Consider the following 22,587-nt stretch of genomic DNA (forward strand, 5'->3'; position numbering starts at 1 on the left):
CAACTTATTTCGGTCCTCTTTAGTTGCTTTTAATTAACATTTTGCACTCCTCAGTATGCATGTTTTATACATGTATAATCTCTTTAGATTTATTCCTGGATAGCCAATGCTTTTTGATGCTACTACCCATAGTATCTTTCAATAAACATTCACTACTTGATTATTGTTGATATACAGAAATACACTTGATATTTCATATACTGAGCTTATACCCAAAGATTCTCCTAAATTTGTTTAATTCTAATAACTTGTCTGTATGCTCACTTGGATACTTACTACATCTGTGCATAATCATGTCATCGGAGGATAATTCTTATTTCTTCCTTCCAGACCCTGACTTTCCTTTCCTCACTGCACTGACCAGGACTTCAGCACAAAGTTCAACAAAACAGTTAACAGTGAGCACCTTTATCTTGTTCTGATCTCAAGGGAAAAGATTTCAATAACTTACATTAAGTGTGATTCAGAAGTTGGTTTTTTTTTTTTTTTTTTGTAAGTACTCTATGAGAATTAAGTTCTCTTCTATTACTAGTTATTATCTTTGGGCTGGTGCTGAATTTTAAATCAAGGAATTATACGATTTTTCTCCTTTTATCAGATGATGTGTTAATTTTCAAATGATAAATGACCCTGTATTCCTGGACCAAGTCCACTGAGTTGTATTATACTTTTTGTGTACCTCTGGATTCAATTTGCTGATATTAAAAATTTTTGCATCTGTACTCATGGGAGACTGGCTTGCATTTTTTTTTTTTCTTGTAATGTTCTTGACAGGTTTCGTTTCAAGGTTATGCTGGCCTCATACAACAAGAAAGGGAGCATTTCTCTTTTTCTGTTTATGTAAATAAGGTACATGATATTTCCTCCTTAAAAGTTAGCCAATAGTCTTATGCTCCTTCTTTGAAGGTAAGGTGTCTTATTTTTCTCTGATTTTATCTTTATCTAAAATCTTCGTGTCTTAAAATAGCGTGCTTATATGGTTTTCCTCAATATTTACCCTGCTTAGGGTTCACAGAATATCTTAGAATCTACAGGTTGGCATCTTTCACCAGCTTTGGATATCACCTCTTCACATATTACATTTTTGCCTTATTAACTACTTTTGGAACTCCCGTGTTAAACTTCTTCATTATGTCCCACATGCCTCTCTTGTGAATTTTCCAACCTTTCCCCACTCCTATCAATAGGTTCAAACTCGTAATAATGCACACTTCCCGTCACCACACACTCATCAAACACACGCAAGATTATCAAGGATTATATCCACCTAAGAGACAGGTATGGGCAACAATGCACCTATACTAGCAGTTAAAGAAACCCTTCTCAAAAAAGAGTGCTCGCCTGAGACTGTGATGGGAAAAGGCAGTCTCTCCAGGATAAGGAGGCTTCCAGACAACCGTGAGTCAAGTTCACACGCTAATTGTGGGAGGTTAGACCTGATTCAGAGAAGCCAGGTCATCAGGTGAAGTGAGAAATGGGGGACCTAGTTATCACTGCCAAGGGGAAAGGTCGTAACAAGTAGTGAAGAGCACACAGCTAGCCAAGGGATTCCAGGAGCCCAGTTCTCTCTCAGAGTACGAGCTCACCAACATGTTGGAACCCACGAAGTTCCCCAGCCCAAGGCCTTAACCACTAAAGTGACGAGCTTCACCTGCTTCTGCTCATCTATGCGTCCCTCCCCACGAACACACACAATCACTCTCCTGTCCCTCTTCCACAGAGCCCGTCACTTTCACGTCTTTCAGGCAAAAACTGGCAAAGGGAAGTGAAAAAAAAAAGTACAACTCCTAAGAATTTGGTGCAACTTGAGTATTATTAAGCACGGAGCTAAACCACAGTACTTACAAACGTAAGGGTAGTGCACCGTGACACAGTGGGCGTGAGCTCACACTCCACTTACACACGTAAGGGCAGCGCACTGTGACACAGTGGGCGTGAGCTCACACTCCACTTACACACGTAAGGGCAGCGCACCGTGACACAGTGGGCATGAGCTCACACTCCCCAGCACAGGATCAACACATCACAGACACTCCAAAAACAAAGAGTGGTGTGTTACAGCAGGTGCAAGAACAGCACAAAGCTACAAACCAGCGCCTAAAGTACCCAGGTTAGCAGGTTTTCTTCTGCTTGTTTTTAATCTAGTCATTGCTCTTAATAGTTTAAAAAATTTCAAGTTGTCAAACGTCTCAGCTGGTTGTCAGAACAGATGATGAGAAACCAAGAGCTTAATAATACTTTATTTATATTTGGAAGTATTTTATAATAAAGGTAACAAATAAAGATAATCAAGGTTTTCTCTAGCCAGAATATGTTCTAAGATTTTGACTTACAATTTGTTAATCTATATAGTTCTAAGAATGTCTTAGAATCTAATATAGATAAAATAGGTCTTACCTGTTTTTTTAAGCTATCATTCAATTCTTTCAATGCATCAAAAGAGGACCTTAGCCTCCTGCTTTCTTTATTCCTTTCCTTAAGAACTTCAGTTAAGCGCTCAACTTCTGCATCATGTTGCTAGGAGGGAAAAAGTACAGATTCTATGTCACTAATGCCACTGAACATAAATTAATTAAAAATTAAAACTCCTTGAATCACATGGACTTTAATCAGTGTATTTAAGCATAACGACTAATAATGCAAATGATTTATAAAAACTGTATAATCAACCAAACTAATAACAAAGCATTAAAAGCCTATGTTAAATACCTATTAAAACATATTACACAAATTAATTAGCAATAAGGCTACTTTCTGTTTCTGCTCAGAAAAATCCACAACAGAAACACACTGAAATAATTTCTATTTGACATCATGGAATGATAAAACAATGAAGGATTTCTGATCCTTTTCAGAGACTAGTTAATTATTCATAGCTTTGTGAATTAAAATTTAAGGTTTAAATTACCCTTGTGGAGTAGAAGTAATATTCCACAGAACAAACTAATTTCTTGTTCTCATAAATTAGCTAAAATTGTACATCTCAAGAAACTTAAATACATAATAAAATTTCCTGAGACCCAAACTATTCGACTTTCCTTAACCAGTTTTATAAATGATTAAAATCAATTTCCCCTCTAATTCCATTTAAATGAGAGCACTTTTAGATTTAAATTGTGAATACTTATATAGTTTCTTTCACCTTTTACTCTCAAATTTATGCGTAATGTATTAAAACAAGCAAGTTTCCACAGGAAATCAAGAAACTGAGTTAATTTCCTTCTTTCAAGTAATCATCTAGTTCCCATTAAAATAAAGCAGTTAGCTTTATACTTATTACAAGTAGCATACAAATCCAAAGAGCAAAATATCAAGGCTAAAACTGGATGGAGAGCGCTGAGAATCCAAGCATTCATTCTTTTGCCCTGTTTAAAAATCCAAGCTTGTGAAAAAAATTAGCTTTATGCAACTTTATTACATTAAATGACTCCTTAAATAACTTAGGATATGGTCACATATACTATATGTATTTTAAAAATTAGATTAACATTCTCACTGTACAAATCTTCCACCTCCAGAAGAGATTAAAAATGTATGACGTGGGTTCCATTTCCAGAGGGATAAGCCCCACTGCACTCTGCCTCTCTTACCGATTACAACTAATTACAACTAAAAACCGTACACAAAACACAAAAAGCAACTACCTAAGGAATGTCAAAGGGAAACAAAAGCAGGGAATAGTAGAAAGGAGGGAAAACCTGGAGAAGAAACCATCAAGGGGCTGAAGTTTCCTGGGTTTCGTTTTCCCTTGCAGTCTTGCCCCAGGGCAGGCCCCAGACACTGCTAATTGGAGAGAAACTGCTTTTCAGGGCTGGGAAACCAGGAAGAGGGGACCCCAGGAGCCAAGGACTGTGCTCAAATCTGGATCAGCCCTGAGCCGGCGAAAGCAGCAGAGCAAAGGGGCAGAGACAGGAGTTCAGTTTAGAAACAGCCCCACTGTGTGTAGGCACCTTAAAGACCCAGAGCATCACAGCAAAGGCTGAGAACCCCCTGCATGACAGGCTCCAGAGCAACAGCACAGGCTTTGGAAACCGAGCGAGGGGGGCACAGCCCACACGGTGAGAAAACACTCAGCCTCAACCCACTGGGCTCACTGCTTAGGAAATGAACACATACAACCAACATTCTCCAGAGTGTTATGAAAGGATCCAGAATCTATACAAAATTAATAATATCCAAAAGGTCCCAAAGACAATCCCAAACTCACCGCACATACAAAAAACCAGAAGAATGTGATTAGGTTTCAAGAAAAATGCCAACCCTTAGGTGATCTAGAGTGGTATTTTTAACTGAATTCCAAATGCCAATGAATGCAAATGGAAAGACAGAAATTCTCATGAGAAAAATTGAAAATAATTGGAAAATTTAGAACTTTAAAATGCCAGAAATAAAACAATTCTCTAGACAAGATCAACTGCAACATGGAAATGAAAGAAGAAACTGTGATCCCGTGATCAAATCTGAAGGGTGCACAAGAAAAGGACTGGAGAGAGGAACAGACTCAGAAACCTGCGGGGTGACAGCAAAGTGGGAGGGGGGGAGGGTGCTTGCTGGGGGGTGCGGGGAGGTCGGGGGGGACGGATAGCTACGAGGAGCACGTGGGAACCCTGGGGGCCGGGACTACTCTTTTTCTTGATCACGGCACCCATCGCGAGACTGCATGCACTTTCAAAACAAATAGTACATTCTCCTCTATATAAGTTGCACGTATAGTAACCCATCTCTCGATAGGAAACAAAGAACAATACCGTACAACCTACCTGACAGTCTCGATAAAAATATTTAATCTGAATATAAACATTAGGAAACAATCAGGCAAATACAGAATAAGACACACTCTTTAAGACTACAGGCCAAAAGTTTTCAAAGAAAAGCCTCAGAAAAAGCAAAAATGGTGACGTGGATTGCTCTAGATGCAGAGAAACCAATGAGATTTGCCTGCATTTTGTCTAGTTCCTTGATCAGAGAACAAAACAAAAAGCAATAAAAGACAATTTGGGGACCCACTGGGAAAGTAAGCGTGGACTGTGTATGTATTTTAAGTTAAATTATATAATTAGCATGCATTTCCTGTTCAACGGTGGTGTGGAGAACACCCTCATTTCTGAGGCAATTCACAGCACGGAAGAAGGACTTAGGGTGCTGGGTCTTGATTTTTGCAACCCACCTTCAACTGGTCCAGGAAAAATGTGAGGGCGGGAAGGCTGAGCAAATGTGCAAATGCGAACGAGTAGGGAGCCCAAACCAGAGGAGGAGGGCCCTGCCCGCTAAAGTCAGCGCCATGCGCTTACCTCCTTCAAGGTCTGGAACCTTGTGATAACCTCTTCTTTGACACCTTTAATTTTATTCAAGGCACTTTCATGTCTGAAAAGCAGCTCTTCTCTCTCAGCCAGAAAACGTTCTCGCTTTTGAAGCTCTTCAGCAAATTGCTGTTGTGCTGCAGTTCCACACTGCATAGAAAGGGCAGAGTTTAGTGTTTTTCAGAAGCACACGTACCAGCGGTACAAGTGAGTCTCATTCATTGAGATGGCAGCTCAATCGAACGGCGTTTCGGACGCATGGGAACCAAGTGAGCGCAGATGCAGCAACAACCAGACCGGCATGCAGATAACCCTGTACTTTGCAGGATCCACCAGTGAGATTCCACTGCAAGGACTCGAGAGAATTTGGGGCGCAAGCAAGGTGAGCACCGCGGACCTCCCCGCGCCCGCCGGGATGCCCGCCACCCCTCCCCTTCCCATCGCCTGGGATGCCCTCCAGCCACCTTCCCTGCCCCGATGCCAGCTGAGCTCCCCTGGAGAAAGCCTCATACCTGAAGAGGCACTCCCGTGCGGCCCAGAGATCCTCTCCCACCTCCCCGCATTCCCCACGGTGCCTACGCAAACCTTCTCCACCCTCCACCCCGAATCCATCACCTCCTCCAGCCTCTGTGCAGGCAGCCGGTCTCTGCCTTCACGGGGGAACAGAAGACAGCGCGAGGACGCAGCCTTACAAAGGGAGGCCGGCCTCCCACTGCCTCTGCCTCCTGGGGAGACTGCTGCCACTCAGTGCTCTATTATTTCCAACACTCCCATCGCATCAGAAATGAAATCTCTCTGGATCCCGCCCACTGGCCTCCCCTCCTCACAAACTTCTTTAAAATGTTGTCTACGTTTGCTGAGCCCTCTTGACATCCCAGTCACTCCTCGATGTACTGATACTTTCATCTGGCCTCAATCCACGTCCCCTACTGAACCAGCTGCCCAATCACTGAACCCGCAGGTCCCGCTCCAGCCCTGGTTTCACGCATCGCACTCTGGTCCCCTCCTTCCTCGCCTCCCTGACACCACCTCCTCCGGGTCCCCTTTCCCCGCCACGGGCTCTACTCCCTCCACTGCCCTTCAATTACTGCTGCTCCTCAAGACTGGGGATTAAGCTGCTTTCTTCCTCCATACTTTCTCTGCTTGGTTCCATCCACCCAGGGGCTAAAAGCACTGCGCACGCAACTCACTGTTTCCAAACTGCGGTGCTCGGCTCTTCCTCCCAAGCTCCAGACTCAAGTCCACACTGCCTACTAACATCTCCACCTGTGTGCTTTCAGGTGGCACAAAATACTCATGTCCAAAATTGAAATCAATTAGCCATCAGGGGAATGCAAATCAAAACCACGAGACAGCACTTCACATCCACTAGGATGGCTAGAATCAAAAAGACAGAGAAAAACTGGAACCCCTGTGCAGCACTGGTGGGATGTAAAATGGTGCAGTCGTTTTGGAAAACAGTTTGACAGGTCCTCAAAAAGTGAGACATGGGCTTCCCTGGTGGCGCATGGTTGAGAGTCCGCCTGCCGATGCAGGGGACGTGGGTCTGTGCCCCGGTCCGGGAGGATCCCACATGCCGCGGAGCGGCTGGGCCCGTGAGCCATGGCTGCTGAGCCTGTGCTCCGCAACGGGAGAGTCCACAACAGTGAGAGGCCCGCGTACCGCAAAAAAAAAATATATATATATATATATATATGTGTGTATATATATATATATATATATATATATACACACATATATTTCCAACTAGAAGAATTTCAAACAGAAATTGTCATTACATATACTTCTGCTTCCTTCTGTACTCCCACATAGTGGATGCTTGAGAAAGACGTGAATTACATCCCTTAGAGACAAAGAAGATAAAGGCCACTGTTCTGAATTCTGGTGAGAGCTGACAGGAGAACTTTTTACATATAGGTATTTAAAACAATGAATCTAGAACACCTACTTCAAAAAGCATACTTTACTAGCAAATTCTGTTTTATTTCTTCAGTAAGGATGGGATGGAAATAAACACTTAACTAACACAAAACGAAACAACTGTGTTCGTGTTTCCTCAATGTTCGGCGCTGACAACATCAACATTTCCGGACCCTCGGTTCGGCCTGAGGGCTCACCTGCAGTTTCTGGTGTATCTGGAGTAACTCATCGTAGATCTGGTTGACCTGACGTGGAAGCACACCCTGCTTGTTTGAGGCTCTGGACGCTGGGGAGCTGACACGTTTCAAAGGAGACTCACTAGCGTCACTGCAACAGTCAGTCCAGTTCCTTGAATCTGAGGCCAAATTAGTTGGTTCAGCAACTGCTAAGAAAATTAAACTTAAATTAAAAACTTAATTTATAGTTTTAAGTATCCTCATAGTATTGTTAAAAAGTTTCAAGGACTATATGCAGAGAGAAAGAATGATATAGCAAACAGTGAACATTTAGAAAATTTGGATGAAGGCCACACAGGAATTCTTTGTGGTCTTTTTGCAACTTCTCTGTAAATCTGAGATTACTCCAAAAATGAGTGCGCGAAAGCACTTATGGATTAACTACCTAGGCCAAGAAATGGAAAGTTACCTCAGAAACTCCGGAGCACATTCCCTTCTCTCCCTTACACCAAATTAACCGCTAACCCAAATACAGTGCTCATCATTGTTTCACTTCTTTTTAATTTTTACTACTTATGTTTAAAAAAGTATTTGTTTTGCCTGTCTTTAAACTTTATATAACGTCTGTAGTTAAATAATCATATAATTACACAACCTCTATAACCTCCCCCGTTAAATAACGCATTCTTGTATTAACGATGGCGGCAGGTTCACCACCTCCACTGCTTCACCTGTGCTGTGTTTTTTGCACACGGACACCTGAGCAGTGCTGCCTGCACAGAGGCCAGGCGGCCCTGCACCTGGCTCCTGGCGCCCACGGTGAGCACTCCCCTAGGGCACACGATCAGCAGCAACGCTGCAGGGTTGCCGGGTACACGTGCAGAGTCAACTGCGTGGTGCCCAAAGCTAACCAGCTCCCCTGACAGCAGTGGAGGGCGAGGTCCTCCTGCTTAGCTCCTCGCCAGCACTGAGCTATCAGAACTCACGCTCTGCTAATCCTGAGCACAGTGGTTTTCCCTTGCATTGGCCTCCAGCTGGGGCAGCGCCCCGGCTTTAAGAAGGGCTCTCCCACAGTACTCCCCGTCTTGGACAGACTGGGGAGCCAAGACAAAAAGTAGGAACGTTTAAAAAGGAAAACGTCTCCCTTCCCTCACTCAGCAGACGCCCTTCAAGGGGAGACACCCTCTTCGGGCTCCCGTCCCCCCAGCACCGGCCTGAAGACTCCTTAGTTCTGTCAGCCTTTACACACACTCAGCACTTGTTCAGTGGTCATCCGTGGGAAAATCCACCGCACAGCAGGAAACACAAGCCGGCAGTATTCTTCATGCTCCTCGCACACTGAGACGAATGATGAAGAGGACGGAGCAGCGAGTGTCCTGTGTGTGCGGGAGACACAGAGGCTCCCAGGGGCAGCTCGGTCCTGCAGCCAACAGGGGAGGGCACCACCCCAGCTGCCTCTTTCCCTGAAATCCTGGCAAAACTAGGATAGGCAGCCAGGTACACAGAGAGCAACTACTGGCTCAGGGCCAAAGGAAGCCAGACCTCAAGTGATCTGGACTATTTTCCTAAAATGTTTAAGGAATAGCCACCTACTACCATAATTTTACTCACTTCCTAACAAATACTGACATGAAAAAGAACTGAAGAAATTATAAAAATATTCAGTTGATTATTAAGCGCTTTTGATAAACTCTGAGAGTGTACAAATTCTACTAGAAAATCATGAAGTTTATTTTTTCTTCTCCTTTAGCTTAATGACAAGCGCAGTAACAAGCTCATGGCTTACAAAAATCCAGGACACAGAAATACAGACCCCTGAGAACCAGGGTTATTACTATGGGGTAAGCTTTATGTGCCCTACTCGACAGAGTTACTGTTTAAATGACTGTTCCAAAATGAGTATTTCTCTTACCTTTGTTTATCTGTTTAAAAGACTGCTTGTTTATTTCGGAGGTACTAACCCTATGATCATTCCCAATGAACTCTTCTTCTGTTTCCCGTTGTTTTAAATCTTGAAAAGAATCCAGTTCCTCATCTAGGCTTTAAAAAAAATTCTATCACAGCATTCTGGAAGATTTCTATAGCATTTAAAGCAGGTGAGACTGCTTTTCACATATTAACAGCGTAACAACTGTGAAAAACGTAACAAGTAAACATGTTTAAAAAAGCAAAAGGAAAAAATGTAAAGTACCGATCACTGATGCTGAAAACTCACTACAAAGATCCTTCTACACATTCAAACAGGCTCAACTGCAAACTGCACACCCTGTGGATGCTCCACACTCCTCCTCCTGACCCTGGATGCTGCTGTGCGGCAGATCTGACAGGCACTGCCTTCTCTAATTGTAACTAAGAGAAATAGTGTTGAAGGTGAGAAAACGGAACCCTGAAGTTCAATTAACTGACAGGTGACATAACCAGCAAAAGGTGAAGCAGAACTAGAATCCCAGGTATTCTCTCCAAAAAGATCATCTGAACGTTGACATTTCCAGACCAGTGCTGTTCAAAGAGAATATACTGCAAGTCACAAAAGATAATTTAAAATTTGGGGCAATTCCCTGGCAGTCCAGTGGTTAAGACTCTGTGCTCTCACTGTCAACAGCCCGGGGTTCAATCCCCAGTCGGGGAACTAAGATCTCGCAAGCCCCTCGGTGCCGCAAGAAGAAAAAACAAAATTCTAACAGCCACACTGAAAACATAAAAAGACATGAATTTTAACAATATGCTATATTTAACCCAGTATATCTAAGACACTGTCATTTTAACATACAATCGATATATATATATATATATATATATATATATTTTTTTTTTTTTTTTGTGGTACGCGGGCCTCTCAGTGCTGTGGCCTCTCCCGTTGCGGAGCACAGGCTCCGGACGCGCAGGCTCAGCGGCCATGGCTCACGGGCCCAGTCGCTCCGCGGCATGTGGGATCTTCCCAAATCGGGGCACGAACCCGCGTCCCCTGCATCAGCAGGCGGACTCTCAACCACTGCGCCACAGGAGAAGCCCAATCAATATTTTAAAATAAGACATTTTACATTCTTTTATCCATCTTTAAAATCAGCTGTGTATTTTATACTCACAGCACATCTCAATTCAGACCAGCCCCATCTCAAGAATTCAACAGACACCTGCAGCCTGTGCTGGGCAGCTCTACGACTCCACCCTAGATCACAACTAGGGACTGTGGAAAAACTGTCCAATGTTAGAAATATTCACAGTCCACAAGCCTCAACTTGTAACTTGAAATTACACCCAGACTGCTTACCTTAAAGATGATAAAACCATCAGTTAAATATATGAAAATAATTTCCATGAATTCATAATTAACTTCCAGCAATTTTCTCTTTCCTTCCTCTATATTCGATCAACGCCATGTCCAAATCTTGACTCCAGATCAACTAGGTGACTTTGTGAGCGCCAAAGGAAACAGCAGTAACAGTAATGATGATAAACAGCGGCGCATCTGAGTGCTTCTCTACATACTGAACACTGTTCTAAGTCCTTTACATGGATTAATTCGTTTAATCAGAGAATGAAGCAATTCAAGCTCCAAAATATTGATCACGTTAACAGATACTTTAGGCACAACTTTCTTTTTTTCTCTCCACAATACCCCAACGTTTCATTTTGTATACATACATATCTTTATGGTTTAACGTTATTTCAAAATGTCTGCTCCCTCTCCATACCTAAGCACTTCCTTCTGCCACATATTTTTGGCATTAACAATATTCAACTTAGAACTTTATTTCACCTTAGCTTCCATTGTTTTTACAGTGGTTTTATCCAGAGTAAAATCTCTTCTGCAAAACTGCTGACCCCTCACAGCCCAGCACCACATCATACATATACTGTAGGCATTGATACCAGCTCCCTGGGCTGACTTCTTCCATCTCTCTCTCTGCTACCTGGAACACAGTGCTCACCACACCAGGAGACACAACGACACCGACTGAGTTAATACCGCCGCCTAACAAACTTATACTCATTTTTACCCTAATTCCTTATTTAATTAAAAAAAACAGTGGGAGCTTCCCTGGTGGCGCAGTGGTTGGGAGTCCGCCTGCCAATGCGTGGGACGTGGGTTCGTGCCCCAATCTGGGAAGATCCCACATGCCGCGGAGCGGCTGGGCCCGTGAGCCATGGCCGCTGAGCCTGCGCGTCCGGAGCCTGTGCTCCGCAACGGGAGAGGCCGCAACCAAGAGCGAGAGGCCCGCGTACCACAAAAAAAAAAAAAAAAAAAAAAAAAAAAAGGGAGGTGGGGAGCAAGGTCTTCATTTGGGTCCTGGATGAAGAGCCATCTATCACACAGTGTAAGTAACTGCATTATGCCAGCAAACACGATGCTAGGTTTGTGCTTTTATCAAATTCTCAGTAACAATCACTCAGTTTCTCCAACCACTCAGCAGGCTCCTCTCAGAGAAAAGCAAACACACAGGCAGCCCCTGACCCTCCTTAGTTTCCCGAGATGCCCAGGGAGGCCCGAGCAGGACTCGGGCTACCTTGCCATCTGACGGTCCCACGCTTGAGGGCACCACGGGGGGATGCGGGGCCGCGCCTCCTCTCATCAGAGTAACATCTCAGCGACGGACCAGCTTCATCTCCACGTGAGCAGAAACCGAAGTCCTCTGTGAACAGGAAAGACGACTGCAGAGGCTGCTCACTAAGGTTAGATATCAACGACCTCATTCTCGACCCCGAAACGTAGGAGAACAAAGCTACGTACCGATTTCCTTCCTGTCTCCCTAATGCAGACTTCTAGAAAACAGGCATCAAGTCAGCTCTTCAAACAGCACTGACGTTCATCACCGCCCCCCACCCCCGCACGTGACGCCGTCAACGACGCGGGGAAGCAAGCAGAGCAGGTGCCTCTAACCCTGTTCTATGGGTCGGTACCTAAGGACCGCAGGCGGTAGGCGAACTCCCCGAACGTTCAGAATCCGCCCTCCTTCCACCTCGTCACGACATCCCGCCAGTGCCGAAACGTTCAACACTTTATTTCTCCCCTTTATGCACTTCAAGCATTAAACGCTGCGCAATAAACTACATCTCCTGCGGTGAAAAAAGGAGCGAGCGCCTCCCCAGCCGCGCGGACACCCGGCCCGCCGCCCTACCTGGGGTGCAGGGAGGCCGCCGTCGCCACTCCGCCACGTCCGGCCGCCGGCGCCCGGGCTGAAAGAGAGCGACGGAGCAGTGACCGGGGCGGGCCGGGCCGCCCGGCGCCCCCGCCCCGCACAACCGGCCTGATCCCGGGTCCCCAGCCCGGCGCAGCGCCCCCTCCCTGCCGCCCCGACACGCGCGCCGGGTCCGCGCACAGAGGCGGCCACCGCGGATCCACCAGGCCGGGCGCCCGCACCTTTCGGCTTGAAACCGGCTCGGACTCCCCGCTATGGGGCGGGACCGAGGCGGTTCCAACCCGCACGCAAGTCACAGCCGGGAACGCCTGCCACGCATCTACGCGCTGACGCGCACGGTCCCTCCCGCTCCCGATGCCCGCCGAAAGCACCCTCCTCACGAGTGCACGCACGCCGCCGCCGCCAGGGGCCCTGCCTCGCGCCCACGCTCCGACCCGCAGATCCGGCGACCCGCGGACTTGGCATGCGCCGACAGGCAGGGCAGGACCTCACCTCGGCGGGGCAGCCGCCCCATACGCCGTAGCGCCTTTTGAGGCGCTCCACCATCAGGTCCTGCCCGGGCGGCTTCACCACCCTCGGCTCCATGGCCGCGGCCGCCGTCGTCTCCCTGGCAACGGCGCGCGGCCGGGCGGGGCGGGCGCAGCGGATTTGCGCCGTGACGCACGGCGCGCCGCGCCGCCGACGTCTCCCCGACAAAAGCGCGGCCGCTGGCGCAGGTCCGTGCTCGCGGGCCGTGGGGGTGCGTTGCGGGCTGGTGCGCGGGTCTCTCCTGTTTTCCTTTCCTTCCCGAGGGTCGCGCCGAGGGGCAGCCCGCGCGGGTCCGTCTCATAAGCGCTCGAACCCATCGGAAGCAGCTGTGAGACACTAATCTTGGAGAAGTCGGTTTCGGCCAAAGCATCCGTTACCAAGCTTGTGAGTCCACAGTTGTAATCTTTAGGGCGCCTCCGAGTGCCTCCCGCAGCCTGGAATCCCTCGGGAAGCGCCGGGAAACCCGCATGCATCCAACCACCCACTCCCCGCCCCCCGCATACACACACACGCAAACACCCCCACAATCGGAGGGTCGGGGCCGTCCGCCGCTCCCGGCACACGGACCCCACATGACCCTCGCACTACAGGCGGTCAGCAGGTGCTGTCCCAGGACTGCCTGTTTCCAAACCCCAAACGGCGCGACAGCCCCACTGCCTCACTACCCGAAATGAGGCGGCTCCGCTGGAAAGAACCCCGGAGGGCAGAAGGCACCGCCGGCAGTGGTTGGAATACGCAAAACGTGCTCTCCCGGGGTGCTCTGTGGTGCCACACGAGTAAGCTGATGAGAACGTGCCCCCTTTTTCTGTCGAACTTTTGACACTAGCCATTTCCAAGTAAGTTTTCAGTGTATACCCAACTGGAAAACAGTCCTCTCCTTGGGAGCTCTGGAAATTAGGTGGCAGTTTAAGTTTACGGATCTTTTATCTCCTTACTTTGGTTCCAGAATGAAAAAACAACTAGATGCACAAGTAATGAATATTTTAAATGTCATGGCTGTTAACAATTGTCACTTTATTTTTGCTACAAAATTCACCAGAAAAAGGTACTGCAACAATCTAGTATAAACCAAATCTTTAACCAAAGAACATGGTATAGATAGACCTTTTTAAAATACTCATACTTTATCACAATAACTGCAAGGAAAAATTCAAGTTCTATCAGAACCAAATGCAGTTTGAGGTAGCAGAAACAGATGACAGGTTTTTTAAAAAGTCTAAATACTCAACTTACTTAAAATGTAAAAATTAATTTAATACCTTGGGAAGAGCACAGGAAGCTACATAACATTTTAAGGAAAGAAGGTACTCTGTTAGCTATACAGGAGGTGCAAGAATTTATAGAAGAGCACTTTGGTTAAGTCTCTACCCTCTGGCTCTACCCACTCACAAGTGAATCTTTATTCATAAATGAGCACACCAATAGTGAAAATTACCAAATATATTCCAAATCTGAAATAAAAACTATCCAAGTCATGGTCCCTTTATCCAAACAGTAAGTATATCCATGCAGGAAGTCTAATATCTTAGAAGAAACTAAAATTGCATATATCATATTCCTTCAATAGTTTGAGAAGGTCTATTGCTTTTAACAAGATTAGTATTACTCCATTTTAATACAAATATGTCAGGAGTACATAAACACAAGTACACCTGAAATACACCAGTGTTTAAACTTTTATTTCACACCATGCAAGGTCAATTATAACACATTAAAAAGTGACAACAGCTATAAGCTGCAATTTTATATTTATACATTGGAAATGTCCATTTTCAAAAGCTGAACATAATTACCATGTTGTCATAACAGCTAGGCTTCAATTCAACTGTTTATACAGGTAAAATCTACTATGAAAAACAATGATTTTATATCTGTCCACATTCTGTGATAACAATTCTTCGACTAACAGACCCTTCAGGAGAACCAAAGGATTCAATCTTTTTCACAGTATCCATGCCATCTTTAACAAACCCAAATACTACATGCTTAAAGTCCAAATGCTCTGCTTTTTTCAGTGTTATGAAAAATTGAGAATTATTGGTATCCTGGCCTCGATTGGCCATGGATAGTAAGCCAGGACTGGTATGTTTCACATCAAAATTTTCATCTTCAAATTTATCTCCATAAATGGACCGTCCTCCTGTTCCATCGTGTTTGGTGATATCTCCCCCCTGAAAAAAGATTTCAATTAACAGGAATCCCAAATAAAATGTTACAAATACATACAGAACTAACCACTAAAGGGTAGGTCCTCAACACCCAGCTTCTTTGAGAACGCAGTCTGAAAACTAAGAAACACCCACTTGTGAAAGAAGACAAACAATGAAAAGATCTTTTTCCCACCCTTGATTTCCAGCAGGTTCAAGGCATTAAAAATACGAACCGTTTTAGGCTCAAAGTTCTTGTGGGGACAGAAGCTGGGGCTGTGGAAATGCTAAAGAAGTCTAAAGAAAATCGTAAGTAAGGAGAAACACCCAAATTCCCCAAGTTGGTGTGCTGCACTTTTTCTAGACACCCATTGTGATGTACACTTAAGACTTACTTGGCAAACAAAATTTGGAATCACTCTGTGAAAAATGGAGTTCTTGAAACCAAAGCCCTTCTCTCCAGTGCACAGTGCTCTGAAGTTCTCAGCAGTTTGAGGAACAATGTTTGAAAATAATTCCATGGTTATACGTCCCAGAGGCTCATCATCTGCGCAAACATCAAAAAACACCACAGGATTTGTCTCCTTTGCTCTCGGTGATACCTGTTCTTCCTGGGGTTTCAATAAATTCTGTTGACATTCTTCAAATTTTTTCTTAAAACCATCAGCCATTTCTTTAGTTTTAAATCTCACTGCAAGCTGTTCCACTTTGGCTTCTCCATCTATTAAACAACAAACAACACAGTGACCTTTGTGTTATAATAACTGTTATAAATTGTTTTATGTATTTGTTATCAATTTTAGAAAAATCCCCAAACCGGAAAGTAGCATTTGAGTGTAGAGCTCACCAGCATAATCTGAGGCAGTCCAAACTAAAGCATTGTTGGAAACATTCAAGGGTTTCAGTTCCATTGTTTTGGTGATGACGTGGTTTGCACACACTTTGAGCACCTGGTCTCTTCTCATCAGGACCCGGTAGTAATTCTTCATCGTGTGCCAGAGGATCTTCATGTCTCCAACCCCACGCTCCTTCCACTGACTGGCCTCTCGATCCCACCTGTAAAGTTTGGCTCTCTCTTTAAATAAAATTTCTTCATCTTCTTCTCCAGATTTTACTTCTACCTGTGACAGGACATGAAATTATCTCTAAGATGCTGCTTATAAAATATTCCATAACAAATTCCAAGATCCAAATTCCTTAAGACACTGGCATGAACAGAATTTGAAAACAGTTAACATCCTAGGGTTACAAATACATCTGATTTGGATGAGGCAGGAAAAATCTGTCATTACACATTTTCCCCTTATGTAACATTCTTCCTCATTTTGGAAACTAAATACATTCTTTTACAAGAGAGGTTTCAAAAAAATGCTTGTTCTTAAATATTATCAACTGATTGAGGTTGAAACTGATAAAAGTAATTTGCCTAAAACAACATTCTTGTCCAGAAAAAGTACAATTTACTTTTTATTGAAAGGACTGTGGCAAATATGAGATTAGATGTTGGTTGGGTTTTTTTCTTTTGCCCCTAGAATTACGTTACTGAAAACAAACATGCAAAAATTAAGTTCTTCCCAAGGATTTCATATAGAATTTACCAAATAACATTTGTATGTAAATTTCTTTAAAAAGACTATTTGAGGGCTTCCCTGGTGGTGCAGTGGTTGAGAGTCCGCCTGCCGATGCAGGGGACACGGGTTCGTGCCCCGGTCCAGGAGGATCCCACATGCTGCAGAGCAGCTGGGCCCGTAAGCCGTGGCCGCTGAGCCTGCGTGTCCGGAGCCTGTGCTCCGCAACGGGAGAGGCCACAGCAGTGAGAGGCCCGCATACCGCAAAAAAAAAAAAAAAAAAAAAAGACTATTTGAACTTAAAGGCTGAACTTCTAATAAAGAGCTTCCATTTGCAACGGTCAATGTTCTGAAAGAAATGCAAACAAGGCCAAGCCCTACAAATCAAGCCCATGTCATGTTTTAAACTTAAAATGTGAAGTTATTAGTAAGGTTTTCACTCTTTAATATTTACCTCTGGTAATGACACTATTGGTTCAAAATGGATATCTTCATTATGAACTACCTCTTCATCACTACCATCTTCATCTTCGCCAACTTTACTGGTTGACTGTGCTCCGAACACAGCTGCTCCAGTGTTTGCCCACTGGAAATTTTTATCTGATGAATAAATTAGGATACTTAAACAGTGGTATCTATTTTAATAAGCTCTTAATCCCAGTTAGATTACTTTATGAATGAATCTAATTTCCAATGATGTAACATACTTCTAATAAAAATGTTTAAACTTGTACTATTCTGGCAGATTAAACTCATGTGGTGAGTACACAGGACTTTTAGTAACATTTATGTCTAGATATACAGATAGGGTCTAGGATCATCTGAGCCTTAGGTCTTCATGATACTGAACTACAGAAGAACTTTCAGTAATGAAGCAGGTTCTTAATTAAAAGTACATACTTTGACTTTGAAACTCTGAAAACCCAGCTCAGCTCCAAAGGTAGTTCATTTCATAAAACATTCTATCACATGAAAAATATAACTTTTGAACCTAAAAATGTTCTCAAAGAAGCCAAATCTGCTACTTCCATATTAGCCGAAGCAGACTAAACATGTTTATAACTTCTCTACCTCAACTTCCTCCTAAGGTAACTAGAGCTGGAGCTTAAACTTCTTGGCCAGGTGGCACTGCAGCCTTGGGAGAAGCTGACCCCCACTGTCTTCAAGCAATACTAGGCTTAACTTAGTTAAGGGGTGAAAAGGCTCCCCACTCCCACGCAGAGGAACAAAGACTTTTACTCCCCCTCACAGGGAGAAGGTGAAAACTAAAAGCTTCTTCATCCGCATCTCGAATGTGAGGACCCAGCCTGCTAATACATTCCCCACTATCTTAGAGGAAAGAAACCTCTCAACTCTTCATCACTTGCTGACAAAATCACTGCTCTCTAAACCTACATCTGATGCAAAAACTCAGGAGAAGGCAAAAATGTCACGGATCAGTTAAAAACAGCACCCTGAAGAAAGAACAAAATTAGTGTCTAAAGCAGTAACTCCTAAGTGAGGTTTAATGGGGAGAAAAAAACAGGAAAAAAGAAAAAAATTATTAAGAAGATACAGCAAAAGAATGCTCTGAAACAAGAAGAGCACAATCTCAGGTTGTGTGGGGGGCTTCCTGAGAACAGTAACCACAGATCTACATGATACACAGGCGTAGGGCTCAAAAATAACTGGCTCAGGAACTCCCAAGCAGAAAAAAATTTTAAATTACCCCAATACCCTGAGAGGTATGGCAGAAAGTCTCAAAATTCCTCTGAAGCAATGGTTCTTAACACTGGGTGCATATTAAAATCACACCAACAGCTTCTGTAAAATACCAGTGCCTGGGCCGCAGGCCCAGAGAGCCCAACATAACTATCAGGTGTTTCTTTTTTCTTTAAAAAGCTCCCAAGAAATTCTAATATGAAGCCAAGAGTTGAAAACCACTGTTCTAAAGGGACAGGAGAAAGAACTTATACAGTAAGAGTATAAAGATGTGCACATCAGTAATATCAACTTAACAACAACTGTGTTCTAGATAATAGTACCTAGGAAGCTTCCACTCTGAGTCCGGGTTTAATGAAAACATTACAGAATCTCAAGGAAATAAGATAAAACGTCAAATCACGGACAAAGGGGAGCAGCAGATAAACATGTGTTCCTTGTGTTCTCTTAGTTTCCATATGAAATACTACACAAAAGACAGGGAGTGACTGACAGACCTGCCTGTGAAGAGGACTTTCAGGAGAAGACAGGAAAAAAAAGGAACAAAAGAAAACATGAAACAAAAATAAAATGAACAGATGAAGAGAAAGTAATCACCACAGAAATAACACATAACAGAAGAGGAGGAAAGGATTAAAAAAAAAAGACTCCTCGTAGCTTAAAACCAACCAAAACAAAAAGTTTAAGATCAAAAAGGTCCACACAATGCCAGAAATAAGTTTAAAAAACAAAAAAACATTCTGGTGAAACTGATTACCTTAAAAAAAAAAAAATTAAATCCCACAAGCTCTTAATCAAAGAAGGCAAGATGAAATTCTAAAATATTAAAAAAACTTATAGTAGTGTGAAAATTCCCCATGAAAAGCTATGAAATTGATTCCAGGGGAATTTAGTTTCAAAATGCTATTCTGTGCTTACTAGCACAATCTAAATTAAATAAAGCAGGCATTTAACACGCAAGAAAACCAATGATAATTTAAAGGAAAGTAATGACAAAATCTGAAGATAAATAAAAAACATAAACAAAAGAACTGATAAAACCAAAAGCAGCTTCTTTGAAAAGACAAAGCACAAATTCCTGTGAGATCTAAGAACAAAACAAGAAATGTAGTTTAAAAAAGAGCTTGGTAAATAATCTCATGGAAAAAGGAGTGAACGTCAGCAAATAATACTCAGGGCGAGCCTCCCACGTGGCATGAGTCTTGCCTACCTCACACTTCATTGTACAGTACTGATGGAGTACTTTGAAAAAGGTATACCAAGTATCAAGCAACCTAACACATCAATTTTTATTTGGCTTTTTATTTGTGGATAATTATATCTACTATACACTGTTGTATCTGTTGACCTATGACCCTGTGACTTCAGGCTACTTATTAATAAAAATAAAGCAACCTGACATCAGTGAAGCTATGAATTCCAACATAACGTAGCATCTGAAGGTAATTTCTAAAAGTTTTATATGTGTTTCCATAAATGACAGGAACTGTTCTGTTTTTTTTTTTTTGCTGATTGGCTAAACCCAGTGTTAGTGAAACAAGTAAAAATATGTGAGAGGGAATTCTGAATTAGATTATCATGTAAGTATGTATCTTCAACAAAATTTATTCGACAATTCAAGCATCTTGTTCAATTTAGGTGGTGCTATAATCAGATACATGTAAGCTACCTTAAGAATGAGAAAATATGCTAATTTTTTCAAGCTTCTGAAACAAGGAAAAGGATTATTTTCTACAAATGATACCCAAATGGACCAAAAATAGAAAAAAAATCACTGGAAAAGGTGGGAAAGCTCACCAGTTATAAATGAGCACAACCCTTATATTAAAAAGCACAATCAAGGATATTGCAAAAATAAAAAACTGCAAAATCATCTCCTTAAAAATTACTGATGCACATATCTTGAAATATTAGTAAATCAAAAGTATAACTAAAAGAACAATGTGCCAATCCCAAGGTTATTCCAAAACTGGAGTGACGGTTCTGCATTTCAGGATGGGGAAGGCTAGCACCATGAGTTACAATGAATGACGAGAAAATTCTTATGGTTATATTAATAATAGCAAAAATAACAATAAAACAGAAGCCCTTCCTTTATTACAACACTAGACAGCTGGAGTGCAGGGCTGGGGAAACAAATGGCCAGGTGAGTGACAAAGGGCTTGCTCCCCCCAGGTGTGCATATTTCTGTAATACAATCATTAAAACCGCTCCTCCTGATCTTACCTTTGGACCCAAAAGCAAAATCCCCAGAATTACTGGAAGCCAAGTCTGCAAATGACAGCCCTGTGCTACTTCCAAATCCAAATGAAACTGTTTTGCTTTCCACTGGCAAAAGGAAAAGAGCAATTTAATATTTCATTTAATACATGTTGAACATCAAAGCTTTACTCAGGACCCAAAGAGAATGGGGGTAGGACCTGCTGTACTACTGAGAGGTATGGGGTGGGATGGGGTGTGGAACATTTATAATCTGGTTATCTCTCTGAAGAAAACTTATAAAAGACATCCAAGTTCTGAGCTTCTTCATTGTTATTACGTTTTCAGGTACTATTCTCAATGCAGAATATACCAAGAGCATACCCAAAATCATTTTTTAAAAATGAGATGTAGATCTATACTAAATCAGATAGAGAGCTATACAGTTTCTGCTTTACACAATCTAATATAATCTAAAACATTCATTCAAAGGCAGGATTTCAGGAAATATCTAAAGATTTTTTTTATTCTCAATTGTAAAAAATAAGCTCATAAAAGCGAAATATTTCATGCCCCTTTATAAATCTCAAATTTTGTTTTAAGAAAGGGAGTTTCTGGATTTGCATTTAAAAGTCTATCGTCTCAAAATCACAGGTGTACCTTATGTAGTAATGCATGCCTAGAAGGTTTTTATAAACATGTATCAAATTGTACCTTGGCTTGTAGAATCTGCATCATTTTCCTTTCTAGTACATAAATCCACAGGTTTATCGACAGCTTCAGAAGAAATAGGTGGTGAACTAATACATCTGGTAGTAAACTCTGGTTCTTCAGACTTACACAAAAATGGTAGAGTCACTTTACTGCCATCCGTACACACACTGTCAGCCGTGCTAGTTATGCCCTCACTCTGGGATTTCTGCAAAGAGGAAGTAACAAATAACTATGACATTAAGTACTGATTGACAAAAAGGATCATATACCCGATTTTAAAAGAAACCGAGGACTTGGAGTTCTGGACAAAATGGAGTAAGCACACTTTTCTCTCTCCCACTCCACCTTTCATCCTACCTCTCCCAGCACCTACAGCTGAATTGGACTGAAACAGATAAAGCGACTACAAGAAGCCTCTGAAAAGTGGATGAAAGCAGAAGGATTAAAAATCTCAAGACATGGGACTTCCCTGGTGGCGCAGTGGTTAAGAATCCACCTGCCAATGCAGGGGACACGGGTTCGAGCCCTGGTCTGGGAAGATCCCACGTGCCACGGAGCAACTAAGCCCATGCACCACAACTACTGAGCCTGTGCTCTGGAGCCTGTGAGACACAACTGCTGAGCCCACATGCCACAACTACTGAGCCCACATGCCACAACTACTGAAGCCCTAGCACCTCGAGCCTGTGCTCCGCAACAAGAGAAGCCACCGCAATGAGAAGCCTGCGTACCACAAGGAAGAGTAGCCCCTGCTCACTGCAACTAGTGAAAGCCCGTGCGCAGCAATAAAGACCCAACACAGCCAAAAAATATATATATATGTATATATTTATATATGGCCCACTGGTGAGGAGCAATGGCTGAGATGTAGGTGGCAGCCAGGCCTGGTGATGAGACCACGGACAACCTGGCCTCCACGGGCCAGCCCGTCGGGGTCCCCGCACCACAGCCGGAACCCAAGGAGGTGCTGGCCTGAGCCATGTGCCCCCGTGCACACTGCTGGGGCGTGGGGGCACCTCCAGGCCACATGGCCCATCATCCACAGCTGCCTGCCCCCAGCCAATGAGGGCAGTCCCTGCCTCCTGGACACAACCTCCTCCCAAACCCCTGCGGCAACCATGGGTTCTGGAAATGGACTAGGCTGAGCCGACGAGGTCGTGCCTGGGCCCCTTTCCTGACCTGCTTCCTACCTG

General features: G+C 43.5%; 2 protein-coding genes across 12 annotated transcripts in view; both read right to left on the minus strand.

Moving 5' to 3' along the window:
- The window catches only part of CCDC138 (coiled-coil domain containing 138), a 48,701-nt gene extending 35,571 nt beyond the window's left edge, over nt 1–13,130 (minus strand). For 5 of the 10 annotated variants that reach the window (XR_009521494.2, XM_060027183.1, XM_060027188.1 and 2 more), the window contains exons 1-7: nt 13,030–13,130; nt 12,517–12,574; nt 11,905–12,030; nt 9,309–9,431; nt 7,418–7,605; nt 5,292–5,450; nt 2,398–2,517 (exon numbers count right to left, since the gene is read on the minus strand). Coding sequence is in view for 8 of the 10 variants with exons in the window: in XM_060027183.1 (XP_059883166.1) it covers nt 2,398–2,517; nt 5,292–5,450; nt 7,418–7,605; nt 9,309–9,431; nt 11,905–12,030; nt 12,517–12,574; nt 13,030–13,122 (867 nt within the window). In the remaining 2 variants the exon portion in view is untranslated. Of the gene's footprint in view, nt 1–2,397; nt 2,518–5,291; nt 5,451–7,417; nt 7,606–9,308; nt 9,437–11,904; nt 12,031–12,516; nt 12,575–12,758; nt 12,815–13,029 lie in introns of those variants that run through there. The other 5 variants (XM_060027184.1, XM_060027187.1, XM_060027190.1 and 2 more) reach the window with 5 other exon arrangements.
- Nucleotides 13,131–13,942: 812 nt separating this feature from the next.
- LOC132435160 (E3 SUMO-protein ligase RanBP2) overlaps nt 13,943–22,587 on the minus strand; it is a 54,153-nt gene continuing 45,508 nt past the window's right edge. The window contains exons 25-30 of one of the 2 annotated variants that reach the window (XM_060027192.1): nt 21,395–21,599; nt 20,708–20,809; nt 17,235–17,380; nt 16,060–16,333; nt 15,608–15,933; nt 13,943–15,236 (exon numbers count right to left, since the gene is read on the minus strand). In XM_060027192.1, the coding sequence (XP_059883175.1) occupies nt 14,931–15,236; nt 15,608–15,933; nt 16,060–16,333; nt 17,235–17,380; nt 20,708–20,809; nt 21,395–21,599 (1,359 nt within the window). In that variant the 3' untranslated portion in view covers nt 13,943–14,930. The remainder of the gene's footprint in view (nt 15,237–15,607; nt 15,934–16,059; nt 16,334–17,234; nt 17,381–20,707; nt 20,810–21,394; nt 21,600–22,587) is intronic. The other variant, XM_060027191.1, reaches the window with a different exon arrangement.

The sequence above is a fragment of the Delphinus delphis genome, chromosome 12, assembly GCF_949987515.2.
Source record: "Delphinus delphis chromosome 12, mDelDel1.2, whole genome shotgun sequence".
Lineage (NCBI taxonomy): Eukaryota > Metazoa > Chordata > Mammalia > Artiodactyla > Delphinidae > Delphinus > Delphinus delphis.